General features: G+C 43.2%; 1 protein-coding gene across 1 annotated transcript in view; it reads left to right on the forward strand.

The window, feature by feature from the left end:
* The window catches only part of DCC (DCC netrin 1 receptor), an 814,397-nt gene that overhangs the window by 712,919 nt on the left and 78,325 nt on the right, over positions 1-23,153 (forward strand). Inside the window, exon 22 of the mRNA XM_054986644.1 lies at positions 17,903-17,968. Coding sequence (XP_054842619.1) covers positions 17,903-17,968 — 66 coding nt within the window. The remainder of the gene's footprint in view (positions 1-17,902; positions 17,969-23,153) is intronic.

Genomic DNA, 23,153 nt, shown 5'->3' on the forward strand with positions numbered 1-23,153 from the left:
TATCGCTACAGAATCTGAAAAAAGGCTTGGTGTTCCTATTAAATAACCAAACAGCTGTTTTCATAATGAAATGGTGGTGGTTGTTATATAATTGTACCAGAGCGTATTTCTGTAGGCTCCCCCCACACACACACACACACTCATACACACTGCTTTACTGCAAGTATGCAAAATAAATTAATTTTGTTACAGGGAAAAGAAAACTGCGGGAGGAGTAATAGGAAGATAAAAATCTGAAGCCACAAAACCCAGGAAATTAGAACTAAAGTGCATACCTTGAAAAGTCCCATCTTGTTTTTAACAATCTCTTTGAAAAGAAATGAATATTGAGTCTGAGCGAAAACTAAATATGTAGGCTAGTATCTGTCATATATGCCCCCTGAATATCTGCCATGAATGTATATGGGCTCTTCCTCTGGTCTCTGAGAGTATGGGAAGTTCTTTATTGCTGCGATGCCAGCAGGTTATCTCACAAATGTTTACTTTTTCTTTCTTGCTCCCCTGAGCCAGTGTCCTTGACTACCAGGGCCGATTCCAGATGACTAACCTGAAGGCGCTGCATGCCGCCATGTTCTGGATTGCAATGGGGAAAATGCAAAATATCGTGTTTTCTCATGCGAGTTTGGCGCGACGTCGCCTTCAGGTTAGTCGTCTGGAATCGGCCCAGCTGAAACTGGCTCAAAATGTATCCTTCTTGAGAACCATCTTTCTCACTGTCTGCTCTAAAACAAGGTCTCACTCCAACCGCCCCCCCCCCTCTGTTAATGGTCCTCTTTCCCAAGGCAGGAAGATTCCCTATAACTAACATTGCTAGCCCCACATACTTCATTTCTGCCAATTCCACTGTCTAAGCACCTTGTACTGAATGGATCTCTAATAAAGTTACTTCAACTGGAACACCTGTGTGTTAACTGTAGAGAACTTGGGGATCTAACTGCTAGGGACTGACAGTATCCTGCTATCATTTACGCAAGGAGGAGGAGATTTTCACTGATTTTCCCCATTTTGCCCCTGCTCATAAGGGTCCCCAACCCCTCCAACTGCAGCCACCCTGAACACCAGAAATTCTTCTACACTGAATGTGTGTGGAAAAAAATTCCTTTCCGTGAGCTTCTCAGCACACCTAGTATCTGGTATATGTACCAAATCTTGCTGCAAAAAAAAATGTGGGGTTTTCTTTCATTACTCTTTCTTTTTTTTTTTTTTTATAACTACAAAACACTACACCAGACTATCACAAGGAAAGGGGAGAGGGAAAGGACAAAGGGAGGTGGAAAAAGAAAAGGGGGGGGGGAATGAACTACAAACACTAAACACTACACTTCAATGTTTCCCTTCATACTGTCATAATACAAAAATAGCTCCATAGAATAATGATGGAGTGGTTAATCATACAGAGAATAAACATTTCAAATTCTGATTAAACTTTCCTCCCCCTTCTAGGTCCCGGACGCAGTTCTCTCTGTGCAACTGCTGTTGCGATGCTCTCCTCCTCCTCCCCCCCCTCCGGCTCCTCCTTTTCTTCGTTCTTGGTGCAGCAGAGTTCTGGGTTTTTATTCTCCAAATCCTTTAGTTGATCTTCTGATAATATCTTATAGGCCTGATCTTTATATCTGAACCATATTCCTTCCGGGAATAACCATTTGTACTTTATTCCCTGGTCCCTCAGAAGAGCTGCAAACTTTTTATATTTAAAACGCCGTTTCCGGACTAGAAATGGAACGTCCTTCAAAATCTTGACTTTCAAACCCATAAAGTCCAAATCCGCATTGTATGAGTTATATAGGATGGTGTCCCGAATCTTTTTAGATGAAAAGTCAATAATGATCTCACGAGGCAACTGTCGCTTTGTTGCATATTTTGAAGAAGCCCGACAGACCTCCAAAATGGCGCTTTTAACCTCTTCTTTAGTCGTCCTCGCGGGTGTCGCCAGTAGTTCCGAGACCAAATCCCACAGATCCTCATTTTCCTCCTCTTTCACGTTTTGGAGACGCAAAATTGTCTGCGTTCGTTCCACCTGTAGCCCGATCAGCTGGTTCTCCACCAACTTCAGCTCCTTTTTTGTAGCCTTCACAAGTGACGCACTTTCCAGAGCAGACTTTTCTGCCCCCCCCGCTGCTGCCTTAATGGTTTTCACCTCGCTTTCAATTAAGCCCACCCTTTGATCAGTTTCGTTCAGCTTGTCAACAAAGGGTTTTATGGCTTCCACCACCGCCCTGCGCACCAACTCTTCGAGCGACTCCCCCTTCAAAGTAGCCGAGATTGACTTACCGAGAGCGGGACTTTGCTTCTTTGCTGCCATTTTGGGGGGGGGGCGCCAACAAAATTCTGGAACTCAACGAAGGGGAAGAGCGAGTCTTCTTCAGATCAACCTCTCCTTCACAAACGCTTGTAAAACAGAAGGGATTCGCTTGTTTACAGGCTTCCGCCTGTTTCTTTTACTTGCCGTTTCTCGTTGCCCGGCGGCACTCGAGGCGCCGCGCACATCTGCCGGCCTCCATAGGGACAAACGGGCAATTCCCCCCCCCGCATTGATTTCGGGGAGTTCTTCCCGCCGCGTCCCGGACCCTGGCTCCCTCCCTGGGAGTCCGGGGGCTAATCCTTGCGGATCAGCCGCCCGGTCAGGGTGCCCGGTCGTTTCCTCCCGGACCAGCCGAGAGGAGCGTCCGGCATGGCTGAGAAAACGAAACCGAATCTCTTTCATTACTCTTTCAACAGCCCCCATGGAAAGTGATTGTCACAAAATTCTATGTGCAGAGAGTTGGGCAGAAAACTCACAATGGCTGTTTAAGACTTCTGGCCCGTGTAATCCTAGAACTATCCACAATGTGTCCTGCTCAGGAAAGTTCCCAGCTTTTGGAAGAATAGGACTAGACCTTGTAGGCCAGAAAGACAAGGCTGTGGGAGTTTTTCCTGCCTTGAGTGAAGAAGAAATTTAGGCAATCTCCTAAATTTTTATTTATTTAGAGAATTTGTGAGCCATTTCTCCAGAACCTGCTTGAGGTGGCTTACAACTAAAGCAGTCACAAGATCTAGAGAAGGCCTTACATAGAGCACATTATTATTTTCTTACCTGGAAGATGCTCAAGACATGCCTTTCTCTTATACTTGCCTCTTGTGCAGTTGATTATCATGCCTTCCAAGGCTGAATCCACACACCCTCAGAGCATCCCGGTGTTGCGCTAAATGTTTGCTAAACACCCGGAAGTATAGCATCTTTCTAGCGTGCTTTCTGATTCTTGCTAGAAAGATGCTACACTTCCGGGTGTTTAGTGAACATTTAGCACAACGCTGGGATGCTCCAAGGGTGTGTGGATTCAGCCCAAAAAGTTTTTAAATTGCAACAAGTTTATTTCAATTTCAAGTTTATTTCAAGTTTATTTCAATTACAGTATGGCATAGTCGGAAGCAGTTCATGAAATGCAAGGGCTTGAACATTCCAAGAGTTTCAGTACTCCCGTCCTGATCAGTAGCTTTCCCCCCCCAAGTGGCCTCAGTACCCACCCCCTACAATGATCTGTCATCCGTTTCTGATTCTTCTTTCTCAACATCTCTCTTGACTCAGTTGGTATCTCACAGGGACCTTAGGTCAACTCAAGTTGGGGAGGGACTGTGGTTTAATAGAACAGTGCATGTTTTACATGCTGAAAATCTGGTGCTCAGTCTCTGCCATCTCATGTTAAAGCATCTCAAAGAGTAGGTGTTAGGCAAAACCTTTATCTGCCCAAGACCCTGGAGAGCTTCTTCCACTCAGGCAATACTGAGCTAGAGAGATCAATTGTTTGACTTGGCATGAGAAAGTTTCATACATTGACTCTCGTTCTTAATCATCTACATATGGATTATAAGGTCAGGTCACAGAAAGTAACTGATTGTATAGGGTCCACACAACTCAGAAAGCCCTGGCCCAAGTGTTATTAACCTCAGCTCCAGGGGTCATTTTGTAGAAAAAGAGCTGGAGGAACTCATTAGCATAACTCATTAGCATATGCCACGCCCCTTGCCATCACCGAAAGTGTGTCATTGGCATAATTGATATGCATGTGCCACACACCCTGACATCACCGATCCTGGCTGTTTTGGACCCAATCCTGGCCATTCAGGGCCGAAATTGGGCCCAAAATGGCAAAAAGGGGCCAAAAAGGGCCAAAAAGGGACCCCAAATGGTCAGGATTGGGGTGTTATTGAGTGGGAGAGTGATCTACCACCCATCAGAGGCCCGATCCAGGCCGTTTCGGCCCCAGTCCAGGCTGAAAAGGGCCCAAAATGGCCAAGAATCAGGTGGGCGGGGCCACCTGACATGTGACCTCTTTGGGGAACTGCTGGAACTGCGTTCCTGCACGTTCCCCCTCAAAATGAGCCCTGCTCATCTCTTGATTGGAAGGGACTTTTCATTAAGTACAGCAAGAAACTTCCTTATTGGTTCACTCCTTGTAAATAAACACTAGCTAAAAATCGGTACTTGGAAGGAGCTTGGGAAAGCATTTATTGCTGGTTACAGAAATACAAAAACCCAAGCATCACACACAACCCTTCATTCAACTGAAAACTAATACTGGCTTTTACTGCCTATGGATGCAGAGTGTCTTCCCATGACCTTTAGACTCTGTGCAGTGGAAATATATGTTGAAAAGCTATTTAGTTTTATACTGGAAGTAATTAGCATGACTGTATTTAGATGGTAAGAAGAAATCAGGGGGGCCACTACAATCACAGAGGAATGAAAATAAGCAAAAGCCAGTGGTGCAAATAAAGGAAAGTATTTATTTTCCAAGAAAACGTTCCCTACCTGTTTCACTACAAAGCTTTGTCGGGGAATCTATGAGTCTTTCCATTTTCTTACAGCAATGAGTACTTAATTACTATTGCAGTTTCTTGCCATAAGAAAAAGAAAAGCCTTGCAGATTCCCCTGACAAAGATTTGTAGTGAAACACATAGCAACACATGTAGGGAATTTTTTTGCATCAAAGGGTGAGGAGGGATGAGGGGAAGGCAACAGAAGACCTAGACAACTTGTTGGGATTTATAAGACCAGGTTACAGTTTAGGAAGCCTTGGCGTGCATAGGGAGCAGACCCAAGCTTCAACCAACCCACCTGCCAAGCCAAGCCAATGACTCCCTCACCTTCTGAAGGGGGCACCACAGGCCATGGGGTTCCACATGGGCGCATGTCTCTGCATGGATCCCCCTGCCACCTGGGAGTGAGTATGCCCTGACAGCCCCCACCTGGGCTTATCCCTTCAATGCCTCACTCCCAAGATCCTTTAAGAGGAGCCGCAGTATGGGGAAACTGGGTTCATGGCCTTGTTTCCCCCCTAAAGGATCCGTACCCAATGCCCAGACTGCACTTCCTAGAGCTGTGACAAAAATAGAGTAGCACCAGAATAAAGTAGAGAATATAAATACAAGACCCAGCATACCCTAGAATAAGGGAGGGATGGGTGGTTCAAGAGCCAAGTGCTGGTGGCCAAGATGGCTCCATGGCTCTCGTCCGTTCCGCTCATGGCTAAAAGGAAGCCACCACTGCCCACCATGCCATGCCCCAAGCAATGGAGGCCACCATCCCTGCACCCCTCTGCCCCCACGAGCTGCAAACTGAGCCCACCAACTGAGTCTGCTATCCTGGCTTACTCAGATAATAAATACTTTTCTTTATTTGCACTGTTGGCTTTTGCCTGTTTTCATTCCTCTTCATTTGGACTGTAGCAATTAGCATTCCTGGGAGTGAACGAATGGCTGAGTGGCAACCAATCAGAGTCTTTTTCTGGTTAGTACTCTGAGGTGCTCTGAAAGCCAGGTCAGATCAACGTGGGTGGTGCTGACTCTATGACCTCTCACCTTTCAAGAGGGAGAAGCCAGTTCTGCCCCCTGGAACCAGAAAATCCCTTGTCCCTTATTCTGACAAAGCTAATATGGATCTGTTTTCAGATTTCCAAATGGGTGAGAGAGGGCTTCCTCTCTTAGAGGAGTCTTGCAGCCCTCCCTGGAGTATCTTTGTGGACACTCAAGGCTTCCCAGAACTGAGTTTGAGAAATCTCACTCTAACCACAGGATTTGGGTCGAGTGGCACTTTAGAGACCAACAAGGTTTTCAGAGTATAAGCTTTCGAGAGTCACTCGGAGCTCCCTTCCAAGAAGGGAGAATCAGAGTTCCAAGAAGGGAGCACTGACTTTCAAAAGCTTATACTCTGAATACTTTGTTGGTCTCTAAGGTGCCACCGGGCCCAAATCCTTCTGTTCCACTGCAAACCAGCACAGCTACCAACCTGAACTCTAACCATTACACTGAGATGTGAATTGATGTGATCGGAACCAACTATTTCCCAATCACAACTTCATTTTGTTAGCCATTGTTCGATGCCGGCATTGTCCTCTAGTGGAGAAGAAACATAGCCGAAAGATGTTTGTATGTGGAAACCCCAAATCATATGCCTCCCGCACATGGAAGGACCAGCTTCTTTCCTCTGCTCTTGCGTACCATCGTGGAGGGCAAGCCACAGAATCCTTGAACTCTTCCTGTTGAGATCAAAGCTCTGTGTCTTTCTCGAATGAGGAATATTGCATCCAACAGGACACCTGCCAGCTTGCACCTCACTGGTTTTAATCTCATGAATAAACAGAACGCTAATTGTTTCAGCTTTGGGGGAAATAGGATTTTGTATGGGCGTTGAAGTCATGCCTAGATTTTTGTTTTATTGTTTTATTCCACACACACACACACACACACACAAATACACACACACTCAAAATAATTCAACCTGTACTGTATTTGGTTTACAGCAGGTGTGTTGCTGCTTGGCTATTTGAAGTGTTAACTGTCTCTGCTCAATATTGTTTGGCTGAAAAATCATAAACTATCTGGTCTCACTTGCTGTGCTCTTCCACTTAACTGGTAGAGGAATGACCGCAAGTTACATCTCTTGCCTAATGCCTGCATTCAGACATCCTCACTCCATGCTGTGATGACAAGATGTCTCATTGGCTTTTTAAAAACCTTTTTCCTGATACTTCTCTTAGCCATAGGCTTTTGGAGTGGGGTAAGACAGCTACAAAATGGGAGAAATATCGTGGTGCAGGGGGGAGAGATTCAGAGGGATTTCAAAGCCTGTAAATAAAAACACCAGATGCTGATAACTACAATAACGCTGAGATTCAGAAAGGGTCATTTTGTTTCTGAGCCGTATTTGTTGGGTTATCCAATCCCCAAAAAGGCATTATGTATTTGTTTATAATTTCTGTGAAGCAGCTGGAAGAGCAACGTTTGTAGAACTGAAAAACTACAGGGAGAATTTTTACAGTTTCTGTGAGGATAAAATGAAGGATGGAAAAGTAGGAGGTTGTTGTGAGGATAAAATGTACACTGTCCAGAGCTCCCTGTAGGAGGGGTGGAAAAATACACTGAGTTTAATGAACGAATAAATAAGGACATCTCATCTGATATGGATTATGCACAACTTTGAAAGAAGCGAACAGCCCCAGAGAGGCTAATGTTCATGAGCTGCTGTTCCCACTTTGCTCCATTCCAGACAGCTACCTCTGCCAACATCCCCGCATTCCTGTTTGTTCCTCTCTCATTTTTTAAGCAACATAAGGAGGTGCAATATCTACACTGCTTCCATTATGCTTTGGAGATTCTGATCAGGAAGCAAGATCCCTTTCCCAAGTGAAACTGTCACAAAGGAATGCCTAAAATATATGGTGAGACGTATCTGTCTAGCACAGAGATGGGCATGAACCGGGGAAATTCTGAACCGTGCAGTCTGTGGTTCTTTGCATTTCACGAACCACGAACTTTCATGAACTTGCTCCGGTTCACAAACCGGTTCGTTCAGTTCATGAAAATGTCACTTCCAGGCCAGCAGAATGTCTGCAGAGAGCCCATCCCCCCATTACCTAGGACAGTGATTAATTGGCGCCAGGCTGTCTGCAGTGATGAAATGAAATATGAACCAAACAAACTGGGCTAAAATTAATCACAGTTTGTGAGAAATTAGCTCCCATGAACCACCAGTTTGCGAACCATGAACCGGCCCAGTTTGTGATGAACTTCGGTTCATGTTTTGGTTCATGCCCGCCTGTAGTCTAGCACATTTTATCCCCTCCCCTTTTCTTCAAGGAGCATCAAGTAGTGCATGTGATTCTCCCTTTCTCTATTTTATCCTCACAACAACCTGTGAAGTAGGTTAGGCTGGGATTATGTGACTGGCTCCTGGTCACCCAGTGAACTTCATTGCAAACCAAGATTTGAAACTGGATCTCCGAGACGCTAGTCTGGCATACTAACCACTAATCTATAGTGTCATCAGCAGAACTATCCATTTCTCCTGCCCTCACTTTCCAGAAAATGGTTTCCTTCTTCCTAGTATTTTTTGTATTGAAGGAACCTTGCAGTTAACCTTGGTTATGTGCTTCTTTTATAGACCCATTTTCTAAAGTGACATAGAACCACATCAGTGGAAAGTAGTTTCTATGTTGCTGGAAAAGAAAAAGCTTGTCTTGGTCTTTTCTCCATAGATATTTTTATAGGCGATTAGTGGGAGTATGGCCCTGACTTGGATAGCCCAGGCAAGTCCAGTCTCGTTAGATCTCGGAAGCTAAGCAGGGTTCATCTTGGTTAGTAATTGGATGGGAGACCTCCAAAGAAGATCAGGGTTGCAAATACAGGCAATGGCAAACCATCTCTGTTAGTCTCTTGCTGTTAAAACCCCTGCAGGGTTCACCATACATTTGCTATGATTTGACAGCACTTTCCACCACCAGTGGGAGACTGATGCACAAGAAGTGATAAATGGTTTGTGCTGAAAAGAACATTGATTTTATATAGAATTTTGGCTGCCCAAAGGAGAAGTATGGCAGAGACTTCCTCATACCCATCAATGGGTTAGTGCATATATGTTGACATGAAATGAGTGTTAGAGAACTGGAAATTTTAAATATCCTTTGCAATTTGCTTAAAAATGATCCCTCCCTGTGTTCATAGTCTAGCTTCTGTAACAGTCCCAATAACTTAATTCAAAGTATAGATTTACCCAGAGAGTTTTTTCCCACTTAACTAAGCAAAATCTAAGTTTAGTAACGAAATTACATTATCATAAATCTAATATGAGATGTTGGTGGGATTAATTCTTTTTAAATGTCATGTACAAGGCTTGTCAAGGATTATTTAATTTCTACCTCTGTTATCAGACTAATTGCTACTAATCAAAAATGTAGACCTTTTGATTTCATGCATAAAATTGGAATCTTTTACTTTTTAAGGAGGTTTTCTTGTTTTGAGAATTGTACAGCCTGGGGAGCAGCTGTAGAGATAAGGCATATGGAATAATGAACCTTCGTAACGTCTGAAAGTTCTAAAGGCAAGTCAATTTATCCTATCCATCTGGAACTTGACATGTTGTCAGGGTCATAATCCGTAACCAGAAGTATGAAATCTGGCCAAATTTCACAAAAATCTAATGTCAAACAGCTGAGTTGTAGATGTTTTAAAGATGTATTTCTTAAAGGTGCAGAAAAATTTTACATAACCCAAAACAAAGCTTCAATTCTTCACATTCTAATGAAATTCTCACAAAACTAAAGAGTCAAGATGGTGCCGACACTGGGTTATTAGAAATCTGTTGTGTATCCATAAATCTATGTGGTTTCTATTTAAATTATCGAACTAAAGGAAGTTATAAGTGCATGCACATTTGGTAAAGCAAGTATTCGTTGTTGTAGAATGCCCTCTCCCTCTATGTTCCGTCATAGCAGCTTCACTCATCTTGCCTGGGACTTCTGCAGATGCCACCCTGCAGCAGGAAAAAACCAACAGCTGTCCTTACATGTGCTTTCTCTGTGGTGGCCCCCACCCTATGGGATGACCTGTCTGAGGAGGTCCGGAAGGCTCCCACTCTCCTGGCTTTCTTCAATGCAAAACTGAATTATTCAGGAGAACTTTCCACCCAGATTACTAGACTATGTCATAAGAAATAGCTCAGAGAAATGCCTTGGTAGGGACAGGGACTGAACACTTCACGATTAGGCAGGGGTTATTTAGTAGAAAAAGAGCTGAAGGAACTCATTAGCATAACTCATCAGCATAACTGATTTGCATATGCCACACCCCCTGACATCACCTATCCTGGCTGTTTTGGACCCAATCCTGGCCATTCAGGGCCGAAATTCAGCCCAAAATGGCAAAAAGGGGTTGAAAATGGCCGAAAAGGGGCCCAAAATGGTCAGGATCAGGCTGCCGCTGAGCAGGAGAGTGATCCACCACACATCAGGGGCCCGATCAAGGACAGATTCAGCCCCAATCCCATTTTGAGGCTGAAACGGGCCCAAAATGGCTGAGGGTCAGGTGGGCTGGGCCACCTGACGTGTGACCTCTTTGGGGAACTGCTGGAACTGCGTTCCTGCGCATTCCCCCTCAAATTGAGCCCTGCTATTAGGTACTGTGTGCTGATGTAGATATGCACCTACTGTGGTGTTTCCTTTCTGCTAAACATGCCATGGGAGTTAGTTAATCTTTATTTCAGATACATGTCATCTCTGTGCTCAGCTTTATGCTTGTTTAATTTTTTTTTCTGCTACCGTTCCTTATTGTATCTGTGTCTTCGAATGTCCTGTTGTTCCTCATTGTACTTTGCTCATTGAGTGTCCTAGCTATTGATTCTATTGTATTTTCAATGGTGCTGTGTAATCTGCCTTGGCTCTCAGTGAGAAAAGGCAGACGATAAACAAGTAAGCAAACAAACAAAGAAACAAACAAATAAAATGCAAAAGATGGGGAAATAAACACAAACACTATGTTCTAGTTTTTTTAAAAAAAAATAGAGAGGGGTTAGCTCTGCAGTGTTCACTTTTTGAAAATCTCATTCCTCTGTTGCATTGGAAGCTGTTGGTCCCTAAGGTTGTAAGTGAGTTCATTCTTAACAAGCTAAGATGGAATTGCGCCAAAATGGACTAGGGTCTGTTTGCTGCTTGGGTAGATCCCATCCACGTTGCTTTATATTTGCATTGCTCCCATAAATTCCAGTTCCACATAGCTTTCAAATGCATTTTGCCAGGGCTCCCACATTTGGCTTGCAGCTCTGAAATAGCCAATTTGCTCTCCGTTTCTAATGATTACGATGCAACATTGTGCAACTTTGCTCCTTTTTGAGGATCAAATGCCAATGGCTGTGCAATTATCTTGATTGAGAAGTTGATTATGCTGAAGCTCCCGTGATGATAATGACCTTACATTCCTAATTGTGCCTTTCATACCCAAGCACTTCACAGACGTTGATAGGAAAAGCAGTGCGGAGAAATAATTTCAGATATACCTGAGGTGCAGGCAACCCCTTCTGTGAAATGTAACAACTCTCCAAGTTAACACTTGATTCTCAGAGCGTGTGTCAGGTCTCCTTAAGGAAGCAGGTTCTTGCAAAGCCTTTCCTAAACTAGGTTTGTGGGGTGTACTGTCAACTAACCACAGTCAGACCTTTCAGCTGTAGGCCCATGGTCAGTTTGTGACATGGGATTTTGCATTTTTTAATGTTATCTAAGTCCCTGTATGGTGAGCTCAGGTGAGCCTGATCTTGTCAGATCTCAGAAGCTAAGCAGGGTCGGCCTTGATTAGTAATTGGATGGGAGACCTCCAGTGAAGACCAGGGTTGCAGAGGCAGACAATGGCAAACCACCTCCGTTAGTCTCTTGCTTTGAAAGCCCCAGCAGGGGTCATCATACATCAGCTATGACTTGAGGGCACTTCCTGATGGAGTGAGTGTAAATAATGCAGCAGAATTACGCTGTGCTGATTAGAGAGGCAAAAAGTTTTATTTGAGGAAGTTACATACTTGATAGTAAAGAGGAGAGAGAGAGATCTTTGCTATCTGACTACATCTTGCAGAGAGAGAGAAGAAGTGTGGCAGGAGAGAGAAGAAGCAGGACATTGTCCTGTTTAGCCCAATAGGAGACAAGACAAGGGAATGACCCCCAGGAAACAAGAGAGGTGCTGCTCTCACTGTCCTAACTAAGTGATCCTTGCTGCCCCCTGCATGGTAGGCTCTTCTTCCTTCTTGCTGCTGCTGTACACCAGACATTGCTATTTCCAACACTTCTCAGCATCACAAGCCCCTTTAACTCTCCATACAGGACATTACAGTAATCTTTCTTGTGGCTCCTTTCTTCACCTGCACTTTAATCTTTCGTGTTTGGGAACACTTGAGAGTAATACCGAAAGTGCTGAGGAAGTGAGAATTAGTGTGTGGGGAAGTCCATTTCTTTGTAAAGTGGTCCTCTGTTGATGTAGAAGCCAAACGGCCCTGCCTGATAGCAGGCGTTTGGCCCGTTGCATCCGTCCAAAGCTTGTGATGATATTTAAAACTCTTAGACTTTAAGATTTCATGATTAGTCTTTGTAATGATGGCAGCTGGGTAACACACTCATATATGTTGCTGATCTACAAGTAGCAGTGAACTGAGCTAGCAGAGTCTCATGAGACCAAGTCATGAAATACAGAAGCATTGGTTGGATAGGCTTTGGATATGTTCAGTGAGGAGGGCTGGATGAAGGATATTAAAAAAAAAAATGAAATTGCTGTGAAAGCTGCCTTAGGCTAGATTGCAGTTTAATCCCTGATTATTGGACTTCAGTCTTCCATAGCATTAAGAACAAAATTAAAGCTTGGTAACTGGGCTTCCACTCTGACATTTTTTGTTGTACAGCTGCTCAGCTAGGAGGAGCTGTAGCTCGTTCGGCACAGTACATACATTGTATACAAATGGTTCCAGGTTCAATCTGTTAAAGGATCTCAGACAGCAGATGTCGAGAAAGACGCTTGTAGAACTGCAGCCATTCACTACCAAGGTAGATGGACCAATGGTCTGATATGTTTATAAGAAGATGAGGATTTTGAGCATCACAGTGTCAGTGCGGTGATAAAGCCATGGTTTCAGAGTGTCTAATAGTAATGAGAATGTTCCTCAATCAGTTCTTGATCCAATTTTAAGCCAGCCTTCAGAAGCCTTCGTTAGAAAAATGAAAGTTTAAGAAATAATAACGCAGGTATTATCAAAAGAATACTTGCTCTAGGTGGGGGTATCATCTGAGTGCCCAGTCATGGCGATAAGTATATAAATTCTTTGCTTAAAAAGGTTGTCTACTCCTTGACAAGCTAGTCTTCCAAGAGTGGAGAATCATTTGAACATCTGGCTGCCTATCTGCAGACTGAAGCAGAACAGCCTACAAAGGACTCTTCCAGATGATAGCAATGAAATGGGTAGCTCAGGTTACAAGCTTGATGGCTTACATTTTACGTAGAACTGTTGGTCCTTTTGCCTGGAGAGAGGACTGATGCTCATCACATCACTTCTTAGTGATAAAGCAAATGTATTGCAGGAAGAAAGCCCCAGATTCTGTCTCTGACATCTCCAGATGAAACGATCTCAGGTAGGAAGGCTGGGGGAAAAAACATGTATAGAAACCATCAGTTGGAGCAGTAGAAAAGAGCAGGAGTCCAGTAGCACCTATAAGACTAACAAAATTTGTGGTAGGTTATGAGCTTTAGTGAGACAAAGCTCACTTCTTCAGATACAGCTGGAATGTGAGTCCATCAGTCCTTATATCTTGGAGAGCAGAGTGATTTCAGATGCTGAATGGCAATAGCAGGTAAATGACAATCGCTGGTGAATGACAATAGCAGGCGTGATTGGATTAGGTGGGATATGCAGAGGGGTAGTAGGTGTGGAGAAATCAGCACTGGTAATGAGACAGGAAGCCTAGGTCTCGATTCAATCCAGGTGCATGCATTGTCTTGAGCAGAGTCATTTACCTGCTATTGCCATTCGGCATCTGAAATCACTCCACCCTCCAATGTATCTGATGGACTCACATTCTAGTTGTATCAGAAGAAGTGAGCTGTGACTCACGAAAGCTCATAAATTTCGTTAGTCTTACAGGTGCTCCTGGATTCTTGCTTTTTCTACTGCTAGAGATAGACTACTATGTCTACCCACCTTGATCTATCAGTTGGAGCAGTCAGGGTTAGAGGGACCAACGGTCTGGCTCAGTATGAGATAGCTTCAGTGCATGCGATGTGCCCTTCCTGCATCAGTGAAGGAAACTAGAATGCAGAGCTGTGGCTTCCACATGGAGTGATTAACCTCAAGGCTGATTTGCAGTTCATACCTCAGCATAATTAGTTGGAATTGAGTCCCACTTCATTAATTACTTTACTCATAATAAGACTTGCTTGCATATAAATGTACAGAATTGCAGCTCAGCTTACTGGCATATAGTTTAACAGAGTAACCACTAATGTTCTAAGAGTTTTTTAATCATGGAAAAATATATTTTAAAGAAGAGGTAAACATTGATTTAGCCAGCCTAGGAATTTTAGGTAGTTAGACAGGAAAATTTGGTATTAGAATTTATCTGGAACCCTCCTGCCTTTTTGGAGAATATTCTTAGAATTGGAATTGAGCAAAGATAGAGAGAGGTTCTTTTTTCACATGTTATTGGAGGGATTGTAAAGTATCTTGCTGAGTTATTGATTTTCTGTCAAGTTGCGGGGAGAAATCTACATAATTATTGGTCTACCTTCATAGAGAAGATATATTACTGTGCATCATTTTAAATGTTGTTAATACTCCAAGATCTATTTTTTAAAAAATCTATAATTTGAATAAATTAGGCAGCTTTGTATAATTTCACTAGATTTGTGATACCTAGTTATGATTGCACTTTGGGAAAGAGTTTCTTGAGGGGATGTCTTAGTTATTATTATGGTCCATGAAGGGATGATATATATTTGCTTAAACTTAATGTGTTAAGATATAGGGACCAGGGAGACATTGATGATGGCTAAGTAGGAGTTCATCTGTTAACATAAGCAGTTATCCAGGGACAGCTTCCTTTTTAAAGGGCTGCCAACCTCCAGGTGTTGTCTAGAGATCTCCTGGAATTACAACTGAACTCCAAGCCACAGAGGTCATTCCCCCTGGAGAAAATAGCTGCTTTGGAGGGTGGGCTCTATGGCATTATATGCTTCTGAGACACCACCCCTCCCTAAACCTTGCCATCTCCAGACTCCACCTCCCCCCCAAACCTCCAGGAATTTTCCTACCTGGATCTGGCAACCCTATTCTCCCATCTCAATTTAACCTTGTATTTGTTTACACATTCAAGAAGTGAGCAAGTCAATAGCTCTCTTAAGTAATCATTAAATCTATGTCTCAGATCCAAAGTGCTGTGTGTGGATGACCAGCACCCAAAACACTGGGTGTCCTCAGCTTCTTCTTTCCAGATGCAGCCTCCTGAAAGCTGGGGCCTTCCAGAGCAGCACCCCATAAGGGATAGGGAAAGATTGTTGTAAGGGAAGAATCAGCCAACACCAGCCATGTTGGAAGAATTTTGTGTGTCCATACATCATCTCTGGATCCTGACCAGGATTGCCTGTTATCTCCTATGGGTGAAATTCAGAATTCTGTGGGGGGGAAACAAGTGTATCTACTTGTGTGAAAATATGTCAAATCTCACAACTTTTATTTTACCCTGCTCAAAATAGCTTAAATATAGTTTCCCCATGCACCCTCAACACACTGTACTTTTTTTTTAATAAAATTTTATTGGTGAGTGAAAAAACAAAAGAAAAGAATTTTCCAAATTTAACACATATAATCCCATTTTCCCCTTGCTCTATCCCCCCACCCTTTTCCTCCCCCCTCCCTATTGACTTCCAACAGCTTTCCAACCCTTAACCCTTCTTATTGCTTAAATCTGATTCATTTAAATTTTCCTACCACCTCTAAATCATAATATCTCTTACTCTATGCACATTCTTATTCTCAACACACTGTACTCAGAGCTTAACATCTTTAGCTTTAATGGCAGGATCATTCAAAGCTGCTTGTCTTTCCTCAGAGTCACAGAATAAATTGTGGTTCTCAGAATACTGAATTATGTATCCGATTTCTAATTCTGCAGCCCATGATACAACTGCAGGCAGGCAGAATGCATACGGTCCTGCTAAGATTAGAACTGAAGAAGCTTTGACATGTTATAATAGATGGCAGAATAGTGGTCATGAAAGTAATGTTATAACATTTGCAAAGCATAAAAGTTTCTGTGTGTGTGTGTGTGTGTGTGTGTGTGTGTGTGTGTGAGAGAGAGAGAGAGAGAGAGAGAGAGAGAGAGAGAGAGAGAGAGAGAGAGCGTAGTTTCATTTAGGAATGTGACCTGCGGGGGCGGGGTGGGGGAATCATTATTTTTCACACACAGATTTCAGCAAATGTACCACTACTGGTATGTCAGATTATTCAGGTCCCCTGATACCATTTCAACATTTGGGTTCAGGATTCTTTTGGTATCTCAAATGTTTTCAGGTCCACTAATTTCCTGTGGGGAACTCTTTCTGTAGGACGAAGTAGCTGTTTTTCAAGCAGATAACTCCAACATTGCAGGAAACATAATCCAGCTGCTTTCTGACCACTCAACACCTATCATATCAAGTGGAATGGATCAAGGGATCCAGTTATATGGGCCCCTGAAGAAGGTGCTCCCAAGCAATCCCACCTGTACTCATTGTTTCCTATGGGGAAACAATTCCAATGCCTTCTCTACGGCAGAGAAGCCAATAGCCAAACACACAAGAAAAACCTTTGGCCAGAAACCTCCAACAAGCCCACTAGAACCAATGACAAATTCTACCACAGAACAGACCAAAGGCAATACTTCTTTTCTCAATCAGTAATTAAATTGTGGAATTCATTGCCAGAGGATGTAGTAAAGGCCCACAGGCATAGATTGCTTTAAGGGGGAATTAGACAGATTCATGGAGGCAAGTCCTTCAACTGGGAGATGAGCTCAGACTCTATGACTCCTACATCAGCCCTCCAGGGCAGCTCTTTAGCCACAGTATGAGGCAGGACGTTGGATTAGATGGACCACTGGTCTGATTCAGCAGGGCTCTTCTTATGTTTTCAGCTGGTGTAGAATTTAGTGTACCAGTAACCAGTCTGGCATGTGAGCCATAACTCCTGGTAGAGATGTCAGAAGCTGGAGTATAGACCTTTAAGGATAAGAATGTTAGCAGAGAAAAGGTCCAGATGATAGTTCATCATGAAGAGCCCATGCACTTTAATTTGTCACCGGTTATAAACCCTACAAAGAAATTTTTAAAAAATCATGTGGAATATGAAGCTGGTCAGCCAGTAGATTTACTGGGAAACCTCATCTGAGTGGCAGATGAGGAATAGAGGGCCTCTGTCAGTGCCAGCTGGACCATTAGCAATTCCCATTGCCTGTTTGCGCCAGTCTTTCATTGTACACCTCTCTCAGGTGGGAAAATTTGGTCCGTCTGCTCGAGATTCAACCCTGAAGCTTTCAGGCACTAATTCCAATTGTCAAGGGTTTGACTTTGCATAGAGGACTGTAATGTTATATGGAATTTACATGCCTGGCAATGGAGGAGAAAACTATACACTGAAGTGCTAAATATGCCTGGTAGAATAATAAAATTTACCTTTACTTGAGAAACATGTCAGAGCTGGACCTATAGGTGGAACATGAGCTATGGAAAATTAATATACCCAGATGAAGGCAGGGATTGCTCTTCCATAGGATATGTCATCTTCTGAGAGAAAATATTCTGACTGATAGCATAGCTTCACCGAATTTTGTCCCTTTTAAACTAGCAGTTGTGAATAAAGCAATGGTGAAGAGGGCCAGGGAGGAGGGAGAGATTCCAACCATTCAATGCTTTTGGCTGAGAAAGCCTGTTTTTATGTCAGATTTCCCCCCAATGCAGATGTATAATTGCTGCCTCTCACAAATACCTAAAGGGCTTAAACGTCAAATCAAAGCTATTTGAAGCACCGAGTATGACTTGGCTCAGGATATATCTTCCATTCTGTTCTGATATTGCTTTTCTTTTTCCCAGGTCGTCATGGAGATGGAGCCTATTGGCCAGTTGACACAAACTTGATTGACAGAAGCAGCCTTAACGGTAAATAATGTGGCCTCAAAATGACTCCCTCCAAATTAGCTTCCATTACTCATGATTGTTACACCAATGCTTTGATTTTTCTCTTCTCTCTACTGTCGTGTATCCCCTGATATCATCAGATATCTGTCTGCCACAGGTGGCTTCAACTTCTTGCAGAACCTTGAGCAACTTGGCCTAGGAGGGCCCCTGAATGAGTGGACAGTGGGGTTGAATGAGTGAGTGGGTGATCAAGACAGGGCACATAGAGAAGGCCCTAGAAACCCCTTCAGTGTCATAACTTATACCCTCATTTGGTGCAGGTCATAGACAGAGAGTAAAAATGGTAGCAATGTATCTCGGCCAGTCTGCCTCAGCAACTGTCCAGTCCCACCAACCTTTGGCTATACCAGCTGATGGATGATTTATGTATTATAGGCCATCCTTGGGAAACTTTCTGAAGCATGGTGGGGCAGAGCAACTCCAGGCACCATTGAATGAGGCATCTCTTTTCGACCCATTTCCAGCAGGCCTCTAATAATGTGATGGAAACATTTTAGTTGCACTGGTAGATGACATCAGGTTCCAGACGGAAGGCCCTATCAGTTCTGTATGCAGATCTCGATACTGTAGATTTCTCCATTGTTATGACATCAGTTAAAAGGGTGCAGTGGGGTGGGGTTTATAGCACATCGCTTTAGTGACATTGTTCTTTTTGTCTAATGGAACTGAAAAGATATTTATCCCAGATACACAATCAATTGCTTGAGTTGAGCGCTTGACTATGGATTACCTCAAGGCTTCAAATTATTTCCCCATATTATTTAATGAGACCACTGAAAGAGATCACCTGGAGCTTTTGTTTTGGATGCCATGACTATGCTGACGATACCCATCTCTATATTTCATTCACTGGGCCTCCAGATTCACCTGGGCTGGATTACTGTAGCACCCTCTACATGGAGCTCCCTTGAAAACAACTTGGAATATACGGCTGGTTCAAAATACCAGAGAAAAAATGGCCGCACTAGTAGGCAGAAAAAAAGGAGAACAAGGCGAAAGGATTTATTGAAGTTTTTCAGATCCCTATGTGTTTCGCTTTAGACTTTGTCAGGGGATCTTCTATGGAGTATTTCAAGTTTCACCTTGAGCAAACTTGAAATACTCCAAAGAAGATCCCCTGATGAAGCCTAAAGCAAAATATATAGGGATCTAAAAAACTTCAATAAATCCTTTCACCTTGCACCTGGTTCTCCTTTTCCTGGTTCAATATACCACCATTCACTGTTTAGTGGGTGCAGGGTGCTTAATGGATGTTAAAGCAATTTTACTGGTTGCTGATTTGCTTCCAGTTTCAATCCACGGTATGGCTGGCTACCTTTAAAGCCCTTCAAGTCATGTGGTCTGTATACTGGGACTGTCTCTCTTGCCATAAACATGTCCAACTCCTTAGATCTGCTCATCAGTATCTGCGCACAGTGCCATGCTCCCAGGGAGTCTGGGTGGTATGTAGTAAGGGCTACATTTTCATGAGAACAATTCCTTAATTATACAATGATTAAGGTGAAGTGGTGCCTTGGGCTTCCTCTCGGCCCATGATTCATAAGGCCTGTAAGATCTATCTTCTCCACAGGCAGGCAGGCAGGCAGAGATAAAAGCTGTGCATACAGAGAAACAGGCTTATGATTATATAGCTGGATGAGTGTCCATTCTTCACTGATCAACTCCCATAGATGCAAAATGAAATCAGCTGGGCACTAGAACTGAATAAACATGAGTAAGGGAGCTAGTGAAAACTAAAGAGAGCAGCAATTTGGAAAAAGCAGGGGGCAGACTAGTTGATTAGCCAGGCGCTATCTTCAGAACCATGGATAGTTCCAAGGTAGCGGACACTAACAAATTGGCATGTGAAGTGAACCACTCCATCAGCCTATTTGGTGAGAAATACTTAAAGGGGGAGAGTCTTTCAGTACTCTGTGGGTTTTTTGGGCGGGTCCTCTGACAGACAAGGAGGAGTGGGTGAACAGTGGCAGCTGGCGAACCTGTTCTTCAGGGGTCTCCAGCTGCCTGCTCTGATGCAATGGCCTGGCCCCTTCTGATCATACCACTTCTATCCTGGTTTACTCCTACTGGACTGTGCGATAGATTCACTAGAGTGATGTGGTTCTTTTTACCCAGTGACTTTCAGGTAAGTATCTATGTCTGTAGGCAGGCTTGTCTGTATTTCAAAAAGCTGAAATCCCACCTGTGCAGGAGTAAGAGACTGGATTCGTTCTTTCCCTGCTAAACAGTTGATCATTGCAGTTCCAGCTGATGTGCATACATTCTGTTATTTTTTTGGTTGGTATAGGCACATATTTTTTTTAAAAAAAAGATTGCCTAAATACCTAAACAAACAGGCTTTCTCTGTGTCATGGTTTTTTTTGTGGAATTGCCAAAATGCCTTCAGGATACCCACATGCTTAGTTGCTCCTAGACTTGCTGCCTCTCCCTCTGCCTGGTTCTGTCTTGTTCAATGGGCTTTATAACTCTGGTGCATTGCATCCTTTGATAGTGGTGCTTTGCTCGTGTAGCCACATCAGTTGATGCTACTGTGCTGGTGTGATATCCTGGCTCAACTTGGGATGCATCAAAAAGTACAAATTGTGGCAGCTGTCACAGCTCCCTGTCCAAATCACTTATTTACCATTGCAAGGGTCAAAGGACTGGTTAGGTTGGTTTTTTGGCCATCATCCTTTTTAGCAAGGTGAGCAGATAGAAGAAGTATTAACAAAGCTTTCAAAGGGTTTTAACCTAATAAGTTTGCTAGAAAACGTTGATAAGGTTTTCACTGGTGGAACCCTGCAATATATTTACAGTCCATTGCCATGTGAGGGTCTCATTGGAATCACCCAAGCAAAGTAGTTTCTGTGAGGGGGGGGAGATACAGGAGATTAAAGAGGGAAATGGAATAGATAATTGAGAAAAATTAATTATCCCTTGGCAGCTTCTACCATGACTGAGTTGTCATTACATGTAGTGGAGAGTTATCAGATATAAACCGCAGAGCCGGGAAATTGCTCTGCATTAAGAAGCAGGTTCTGTTTTTGTGCCTATTTTCCCTCCTTTCCAGATCTCTACGGACATTCCCTGAAGTCAGGAAACAGAGATTTCCCTAGCCAAACTGGCCTGTGGAAAACTACTACCTGATCTCAAGGTGGCAATCAGCATTACCCTGGGCATGTAAGAAGGCCACGAGAACTAAGCACTGATGTAACTCATTCTGCCCTCCCCCTCATGATCTGCCTAGGTTCACAGAATCAGCATTGCTGTCAGATGGCCATCTAGCCTCTGCTTAAAAACTTCCAAAGAAGGACAGCCCACCACCTCCCAAGGAAGCCTGTTCCACCGCTCTAACTGTCAGGAAATTCTTCCTAATGTTTAGCCGAAAACTCTTTTAATTTAATTTCAAACCATTGGTTCTGGTCTAACCTTCTGGGACAATGGAAAACAACTCTGCACCATTCTCTATATGATAGCCCTTCAAGTACTTGAAGATGGTTATCATATCACCTCTCAGTCATCTCCTCTCCAGGCTAAACATCCTGCGCTCCTTCAACCTTTCCTCCTAGGACTTGGTCTCCAGACCCCTCACCATCTTCGTTGCCCTCCTCTGTCTATATCCTTCTTAAATTGTGGTGCCCCAAACTGAACACAGTACTCTAGGTGAAGTCTAACCAGAGTAGAGTAGAGTGATACCATCACTTCTTGTGATCTGGACACTATGCTTCTGTTGATACAGCCCAAGACCACATTTGCTTTAGTAACCATATCACACTGCTGACTCAAGCTCAGTGTATGGACTACCAAGACCCCTAGATCCTTTTTGCACATACTACTGCCAAGACAGGTCTCCCCCATCCTATAATTATGCATTTGATTTTTCCTTCCTAAATGCAGAACTTTGCATTAATCTCTGTTGAAATTTATTTTATTTGTTTTAGCCCAGTTCTCCAGGCTGTCAAGATCATCCTGCATCCTTACTTGGTCTTTGACCGTATTTGCTACCCCTCCCAGTTTAGTATCATCTGCAAATTTAATAAGCATTCCCTCTGTTCCTTCATCCAAATCATTTAAAAAAATGTTGAACAGAAGAGGTCCCAGGACTGATCCCTGAGGAACTCCATTTGTCACTCTTCTCTAAGAGGTTGAGGAACCATTTACTAGCACTCTTTGGGGTTGATCTGTCAACCAGTTACAGATCCACCTGACAGTAACAGGATCCAAACCACATTTTACCAACTTGTCGACAAGGATATTATATGGAGCCTTATCAAAAGCCTTACTGAAATCGAGATAAACTATTTCTACAACATTCCCCTGATCCAGCAAGGTAGTAATTTTCTCCAAAAAAAGACATAAGGTTAGCCTGACATGACTTAGAAGCTGCAGTTCATCCAGAATATACCAACTGGCTGGAACTAACTGCAGGAAATACATTGCCCTAATATTTAGTTGGCATCAATCTATCTTAAATTGTAGGCTGCCTTGCAAGCCTTTATGGGACAGAAACGTGGAATATACCACATTTCTAAGCTGCGTTAGACCCTCCTGAGCCCATGGACTTTAAGAGAGTTGGTGGTGATTGCACTGTAAATTTGAAAACAAAGTAATGGATGTGCATGGAACTGTCACCTTCCCCAAACCTTAGTTAACTCATAATAGCATCTAAGATAATTTCACCGGTGCACATATGGCATTTACATGATGATATTGCAGTTGGTTATGAAGTTCCTGCTTTGCGAGATTCTGTATAGTAACAGCAGCTCATATATGTATACATATATGTACACACACACACACACACACACACACACATATATATATATATACACAGGGCTTTTTTTCAGCTGGAACGTGGAGGAACAGAGTTCCAATACCTCTTGAAAATGTCCACGTGGCCAGTGGCCCCGCCCCCTGATCTCCGGACAGAGGGGAGTTTAGATTGCCCTCCGCCATATGACCATTTTTGCCTAGAGTGATTTAAACTTTTAAAAACTCCTCCCTTTTTCCAGCTGACCCAAAGTGTCATCATTGTGTGGTCCTGAGTTCCACCACTGAGTTCCACCACCTCTTTTCCCAGAAAAGCCCTCTGTATGTGTGTGTGTGTGTGTATATATATATATACACAAATATATATATATTTGGAATCTGAGGTTTTGTCTTTAGC

The sequence above is a fragment of the Eublepharis macularius genome, chromosome 8 (genome assembly GCF_028583425.1).
Source record: "Eublepharis macularius isolate TG4126 chromosome 8, MPM_Emac_v1.0, whole genome shotgun sequence".
NCBI classification, from domain to species: domain Eukaryota; kingdom Metazoa; phylum Chordata; class Lepidosauria; order Squamata; family Eublepharidae; genus Eublepharis; species Eublepharis macularius.